Genomic DNA, 8,277 nt, shown 5'->3' on the forward strand with positions numbered 1-8,277 from the left:
TTATATACACACAATTTTAAAAAAACGGTCACGCATATCAAAGTATCAATCCGATTCGAAACCCTCCAAAAAACCCGAAAAAGATTTTAAAAGTGAAAAAACCGCTCCAGGCAAACCCGAAAAATAGGAGATAAAAGTCAAAATATAAGCATAATAACTTAAACATTTGTTTCTCCGTTAAAAAACACGCTTCCTTCCATGTAGTTTTCATGCGAGGAACCGAAACCTGTAAAATAACATACATAACGAAAGCCACCCACAAATACCCCCTTCACATTTGTAAATATACTAACAATTAACATTAACTATGTAAGAAGACATTTCCGAACACTTAAAATTACACTTGAAGGAAAAAAAGCACGACACATCTATAACGCAGACTTTTCACCCAAACGCTACTTAAACTAATAATACATACACCAAAAAACACTACAGACTTTGATTACACCCTCAAACATGACCACTTACTTATAATTTGTAATAAAAAATAACCTTACCTCTCTCCACGCGAAGCAACTCCCAACCGCGAGCTTCTCCAGTCCTGAATGGAGCGCAATAACCTTACGCGGTAAAAAAGTAGTCCCCTTAACCCATTTGTGTAAAAGGATAATAGAATAAACAATGTGAAATAAAAAATATATAATACATACACATGTATAATGTAACAAATGAATACACTATACTCATGACAATTTTCCTTTATTAACAAAAAATACTATATTTAATATAAATTAATATATAATATGTATTATATATTAATAATATAAAATAATTATGTAAAACTTTGAATAAAAGATGTAAATATTTAGTTATTCTGTATATTTATATGAATAATTTTGTGTATAATTTTTATAAAACATTATAAATGTTTATGGGAATAATTAATAATGATAAATAATATAACTTATTTATTATTATTAATATAACAAGTAGAACCATTTAGTACATAAAGAATGCCCTGAAAAAAGTCTCTATTTTATCTGTGAATATATATATTTTTGTTAATAATCAATGAATGTTTATGTTTATTAATTAATAATAATAATAATTATTAAAATAATTATTATTTTTATTAATTATTAAAAAAATATTATATAATTATTTCTAATTATAACAAAATTATATAATTGCTTTACTAATATTTGATAAATACCAGATATTATAATTAAACATATTGTTTCCCTATACAATTATAAACTTTATAACCAAAGCAATTTATATGTTTTATGTAAAAACAACATTGTGTAAAATATACACCAAGAAAAATTATTTTGGTTTTTCAATTTATCCTAAGAAATGTAATAATAGTCATGTTACTTGTTAAAAAGAAATATGTATGATATATTTTATTATATTAATATTTAATATTAACATTATTAAATATTAATGTAAGAAATATATAACAAATCATTGTTTAATTTATTTCTATATAAATACTTTAAATTGTAAATGACTGATGGGAATATGTAAAATTTACAGAAAGAATCTAGTAATCCAAATTATTGTTTACATTTACCACATGTATATAAATGTAAATATGTTATTGTGTGAATAATAAAAGTAAAACAAAATGTGATGTTATATTTGTTTTTGATTTTATTGTAGTACACAATAAAAAAATTAAAAATTGTTTAATAAACTAATTTGAAAACATCTATGTTGCATAATTATTTATTATTAAAATACAGTAATGAACAAATTTATACAAATGTGCTGCACACTGACCAATTTTATATGTATTGTTACTACTCCAGTCAATCTAAAATCATAGAAGCTGCAGGACACTAGCAAAAAAAATTTTACTATTCCTACTACACTCAAGGTAATACCATAAAATGTGGTGGAGACTAACCAATGTATTTTTATTAATCCAACTCCAGTGTTGGTAATATTACTGATGTTGCTGGACACCAACCAATTAATAATTAGAATTCCAACTCCACTCTAGCTACTGTCTGGAAACATGCTAATACATAAATTGTTTTTATGTAAATAAAGTATACTAATGTAAAGTTATAATAATATCTATTTTCGTGTAATAAATTTAATGTATCACTGTTAAGTTAAACTATACATCAGCACTCTAAAATACCCAAAATTGTCCCAAAACACTAAAAAGACCCCTTGACCCTAAAGGCCAAAACTGACTCAGAACACTACAAATACCCCTTTATCAACAAACTGAAAACTGACCCTGAACCCTACAAATACCCCTTTACCCACAAACTAAAAACTGACCCAGAACCCTACAAATACTCCTTTACCCACAAACTGAAAACTGACCCTGAACCCTACAAATACCCCTTTACCCACAAACCAAAAACTGACCCTGAACCCTACAAATACTCCTTTCCCAACAAACTGAAAACTGACCCTGAACCCTACAAATACTCCTTTCCCAACAAACTGAAAACTGACCCTGAACTCTACAAATACCCCTTTACCCACAAACTGAAAACTGACCCTGAACCCTACAAATACCCCTACAACCACAAACTGAAAACTGACCATGAACCCTACAAATACTCCTTTCCCAACAAACTGAAAACTGACCCTGAACCCTACAAATACCCCTACACCCACAAACTGAAAACTGACCCTGAACCCTACAAATACTCCTTTCCCAACAAACTCAAAACTGACCCTGAACCCTACAAATACCCCTTTACCCACAAACTGAAAACTGACCCTGAACCCTACAAATACTCCTTTCCCAACAAACTGAAAACTGACCCTGAACCCTACAAATACTCCTTTCCCAACAAACTGAAAACTGACTCTGAACCCTACAAATACCCCTTTACCCACAAACTACAAACTGACCCTGAACCCTACAAATACTCCTTTCCCAACAAACTGAAAACTGACCCTGAACCCTACAAATACTCCTTTCCCAACAAACTGAAAACTGACCCTGAACCCTACAAATACCCCTACACCCACAAACTGAAAACTGACCCTGAACCCTACAAATACTCCTTTCCCAACAAACTGAAAACTGACCCTGAACCCTACAAATACCCCTTTACCCACAAACTACAAACTGACCCTGAACCCTACAAATACTCCTTTCCCAACAAACTGAAAACTGACCCTAAACCCTACAAATACCCCTACACCCACAACCTGAAAACTAACCCTGAACTTCCAAAAAACTCCTTTACCCACAAACTGAAAACTGACCCTGACCCCTACAAATACCCCTTTACCTACAAACTTAAAACTGACCCTGAACTCTACAAATAGCCCTTTACACAAGTACAGAAAACTGACCCTCAACCTCAAAAATACCCATTTACCCACAAACTTAAAAACTTCCCAAATCCCACTAAATACACCTTCACTCACGACTACCAAAATTACCCTGAACCCTAAACAATTAACCTATAACAAAAACTATGAAACTAAGCCAGAACACTATAAATAATAATGAACACAACATTAAACATAAATATATACAAAAAACAAATATTTTTCAAAAAACTATTATAAAATATATTATCACATTAGCTATAATAATAATTTAGATTAATTAATATTGTTTAATTCCAATTAATTAATTAAGATCAACATTAATTAACACATTACATTTAAATGTATATAATTAATGTAATAAAGTCATTATTATAAATTAATTACCAATTAATTTATTTAAATGATATGCAATATATTAATTACATCATTAACTAATTATAATTAATGTGTTAGCAATTAATAAATGTAAATAATATACTAATTCTTAATCTAATAAATAACTAATTATTCTTAATTAATAACCAATGTATCAATGAAAATCATATACAAAATATTTTAAAGAAAATTATTTATTAATAATCAATTAATCAATTAATCAATTAAATTATATGCTAATTAATCAATTAAACAATTAACTAATTAATATTAATTAATTACCAATTAAAATCTAATAAAAACAATTACCACACATATATTAACTAATTAATTATTATTAAATTACTTCCCACCCTATTCCCCTATAAACCCACAACCCGCTCCTAAACATTTGGTACTATTTATTTATATATTATATATATATTATTTTATAAAATCAATATTTTCTAACATTTTCTCGATATTTTTTACTTTCACTATATTTCGATATTTTGTCTAGTCGATATTTTTAAGTCGATATTTTTGTATTCGATATTTTTGGGTCATTTTTGCAGTCGATATTTTTTTCAACGATATTCCTATAGTCGATATTTTGTTAATGTCGATATTTTTCCGTCGATATTTTGTCCATTCGATATTATGTAGTCGATATTATGTCCAGTTACCCTAAAAAGCCCATTATAAATCGGGCAAATTCATAACCTGGTGGCGACTGCTGAAAACTGAACCCACCTTTTTGTGACAATGACTGGCAGGCTCTAGAAATGGAAAAACTCTGGTTCTCAACAAGCGGCATTGGTAGCCTGAGATCGCATGGGCTCCATAAACTCTTCATCTGGGGAAATCTATCAATGTAAATAGTATTGTTTTCCTCCAGAAAAGGAGCAGGTCAGCTACACATTCAGTGCCGAGTCACCGCGATTAAGTCCCTGTTTTAGTCCATTTGTGCAAGCTTCACTTTAGAAGATCTAGGAGATGCCTGCATGATCTAGGAACCAAAGGTCATGTTACAAGATCCGTAAAGTTCTAGTTTTACTCCTCATCTCAAAAAAGCTCATGATAGGGAGTATTCTTCATTCAGATGCCCTACGCAAAGAAAGTCTTATTCATCGAAAAGTGCTCACATTACTGATCTGCATCCGGTGAGTAATATATACGTGTAATCTAATGACATATAAACAATTATCTTTTTGTTTGGCTGTGCTATCACTGAAGGAACCACCTTTGCACTAATCAGCCTAACCAAGCTCCAAAATGAAAAAATGGCCTATGCCATGTTCCTTCGGCAATGGACAACAAACACAATCTCAGGTGTATGCTCGGCATATTAGGCTTCATCAGAAATAGCTGGTGCATATGGAGCATCAATGTAATATCAGCAGGGGGATTTAGAATTATAGGCTGCATACATTTGTACCAGCATAAAACTTAATAAGAGGCATCTTGTTTAGCATAGTCTGTTTTCCATTTGAGCAAGAAATATCGCTGCATGAGGTAAACACTTTCTGCTTAAATCAGTGTATGGTTGTAGGTTTGTGATTTGAATATGCCGGCCCAACTCAGTTGACTGGTTGATAAGTCAAGTATTATTTAAAAAAATGTAAATGTTACAAGGCAATATGAATAACAGATATTCAATGACTGGTTAGGCTTAATCCTCTTCTTTTCCTGCATATAATGGGTTTGTAATTTATTTTCAAATAGTCTGTAGCTTGTCAAGTAAGCCCAATGTCACCAACAAGCAGTGAGCGCTCCACAGTTTAGACCAGATATAACCAAACCAGTTCAGGACCAATATAATAAATGTTATACCATATAGAAGGCACTGCAACCAAATGAAAGTAGTCACTGAGGAGTACGTTTGCAAATTGATCGTCCACAGTGGTGAATTTTGGTACAAGTTTGGAAAGAAGATTATGAAAAAAAATTCAGTCTCTCATGTTCCCGTTCGGCTTGTTGCGTTGCACAACTTTGCTTAACCACTACATGAACTATACATAATGCACAACATGTCCAATGCACTTAGCCTGGTCCTCGTGCGTGGAAGGAGGTCCATGGCATTGTTCCCTAGTCCCCTGCACCAATGTGGTGGATCAAAGAGGTTGTAATCTATGCAAACAGAATGCTTGAGTGTGGGTAATGGCAGTGTGCAATGCTCCATGTGTGGTCGAAGAACAGCTTTCCTTCCCTTCATGCAGGAGTAATAACAATTTTAATGACTGAAAAATATGTTGAATGTTTATAGACAACATACAGCATGATATGCATAATACAGTAGAGCATGCATTTAATAGGTCAATTACTTATATACAACATTTAAAAAAAATATGTAACTGCAAATGTAGCAGACTGCCTAGGAAAGTGAAGGATTGTAATCCTTTTTCTGTCCAGCAGAATGCTGATGGCACATTCTGTGAACTGTGTGAGCAGTCTAGCTTTATCCTACAACTTTGTGGACAGGTCTGAGCTTAACACTGCAAAACACAACAAACTGATGCCATGGCATTTGTTAACACAGAGAAAAATAATTGGAAGGCACTTTTATAGATGCTAAATTATAAACAACGATGATTTTATGTCTAGTCTGAAGATTCTGTGTTGCAGCTACCAAAGACACGCATATGTATCTTCTTTAAGCAACCAGAGACAACTTATGTATATCTCTCCACCTCTTTTCCATTTCAACCACACCAAAAGAGCTCAATGTTCACATCCTGACAGAGGAAGCCAACCAGAGAACAATCACAAATGTACTCACTTTACATACACTGCAGAATTTCAGCTATAGCCAGTCTGACTGCTGTTCATATAGACGTTTACATAATGTAAGGTTCTGTACCTTTTTGTCAAATGCCACGTGGGCTGGAACAAAATCTGATGGTGGGGCTGGTCTGGCTTGGCCATACGTCAGTGTAGGCCTCTTGTTAGCTAGCTCGTCCAGTTCAGCCTGGGAAAGCTGGTTAGCAGTGATTGGATCCCGCCCGATTCCCACTGTCGGAAGTAATGAGCGTGAAAAGCCATTTCGATATTCCAATGTCTGGGAACGATGATAGGCAGTTTTCTAGGGCGATAAGATATTATAACACAGAATTCAGCATAATGTACATTCCTTTTATACTTAATTTATAGTACTGCAATTATTAGATTGAATATAACGGAACATTTACTGTGCTTGAAACAGAAAATGCTACATACCTGTAATGACAGTGTTCCAGAGTGTAGATGTTTTGTGGCCATACATGCCTACTATATTACACTCTCTTCAGTCACACCCAAAAGTTTGTAAAAATGTTTTTGGGTATTTGCCCTATTTAGGATAGTCCATTGTGTTAAGCTCTGGTGATGTCAAAGGTCCCTGTAAGTCTCAGCTTCAAATCGTGAGCCTTGCCTCTAGTTTTAGAAGTTATGGGAGGTCATCCACTGTTTACTGACATTCAGAGATCACTGAAATAGCTATTCCAATAGAATATCTCTGTATGATGTAAAATGAACTTGAGACAATTGCTAAAAGGAGAGGGACTTCTCTTTTCTGAAAGGTTGGAGAAAACATACTATCCTTGGACTGAACAGAATGTTGCCCTAAAATATTGAAGCCTGATAAACTGGTTAGTTTACACATACATGTGTGAAATACCAGGATTATTAAAAATGAAGCATCAGAGGCTAAAGAGTAGAAGGTCATATTCCCCTAGAGACGATGACACAGCACTGGGAAAAAGCTATCTCTCCCTCCAAGTAATATTTCAATAAACAGAATGTAATTAATCAGGTTCTGGCTGAATCGCTGGAAGAGAAAGTAATCCATAAACACAGAGTATTGTATCCTTTTCGGAGAACGGATGCAATTTTAAGAAGAAAGTAAATTTAGGTTTAACATGTTGTCCTGTTATAAGTGCCAATATGCCAGTACTTAGTTTATGAAAAAAATACCTTATAAAAATATTATAAATGATTCAGACCCACACCATAATTACCCTCCCCTAACCTACCCCCCCCCCCCCCCCCACACACACACACACACACACACCTTCCCCTTAAATTCTCATCTCACATAATCCGCTTCTTTGCCAAAGAGGAGATGGAAGAAGTCTGGTAACAGCGCAACCTGCACTTTTCGGCTCTGTGCCCCGAGTCTTACCGTGGGGTCCCTGAAAGTGTTGCCGGGCAGGAAAGGCAGACCTTGCATGGGGTGGGAGGCCATGGCTGAGATCAACGCTCGTTGCTGCGGTCCTCCGCGTCGCCAACTGGCCCACACCGCGTCCTAATCGTCGCCCTGACAACGGCGGCTCCAGGCCAACAACAATAACACATCCGTAACTAGAGCGCGTGCGTGCGAGCGCCGCCATTTTAAGGTCAGGCAATAATAACAGACTCCGGGGTAGTTGGTAGGGGGCGCACCACGGCAGGCTACAACAGCGTGCCCATGCAATTTGCAGTTGTTGTTCCATTCCAAAAGGATTTTTATGTACTAAATTATGGCTAAATATTTGAGTTATATGAGGTTGATTTCTCTACTGCTAAACTCCAAGATATTCGTAGAGCCGACCAACACATTGGAGTCGGTGATCGAGTTCAGTTTGTGAGCTTTCCTCAAATCTGTGTCAGCCAAATGTGTGATTTGGGGAGAAGGGCGGCTGAAACAAACTA

The 8,277-nt window shown here is 34.5% G+C and overlaps 1 protein-coding gene across 2 annotated transcripts in view; it reads right to left on the minus strand.

Moving 5' to 3' along the window:
• Positions 1-7,904, minus strand: part of EFHC1 (EF-hand domain containing 1) — a 297,382-nt gene extending 289,478 nt beyond the window's left edge. For both annotated transcript variants that reach the window (XM_078647587.1, XM_078647586.1), the window contains exons 1-2: positions 7,769-7,904; positions 6,470-6,691 (exon numbers count right to left, since the gene is read on the minus strand). In XM_078647587.1, the coding sequence (XP_078503713.1) occupies positions 6,470-6,691; positions 7,769-7,831 (285 nt within the window). In that variant the 5' untranslated portion in view covers positions 7,832-7,904. The remainder of the gene's footprint in view (positions 1-6,469; positions 6,692-7,768) is intronic.
• Positions 7,905-8,277: the final 373 nt, after the last annotated feature.

Source organism: Lissotriton helveticus, chromosome 6 (genome assembly GCF_964261635.1).
Source record: "Lissotriton helveticus chromosome 6, aLisHel1.1, whole genome shotgun sequence".
Lineage (NCBI taxonomy): Eukaryota > Metazoa > Chordata > Amphibia > Caudata > Salamandridae > Lissotriton > Lissotriton helveticus.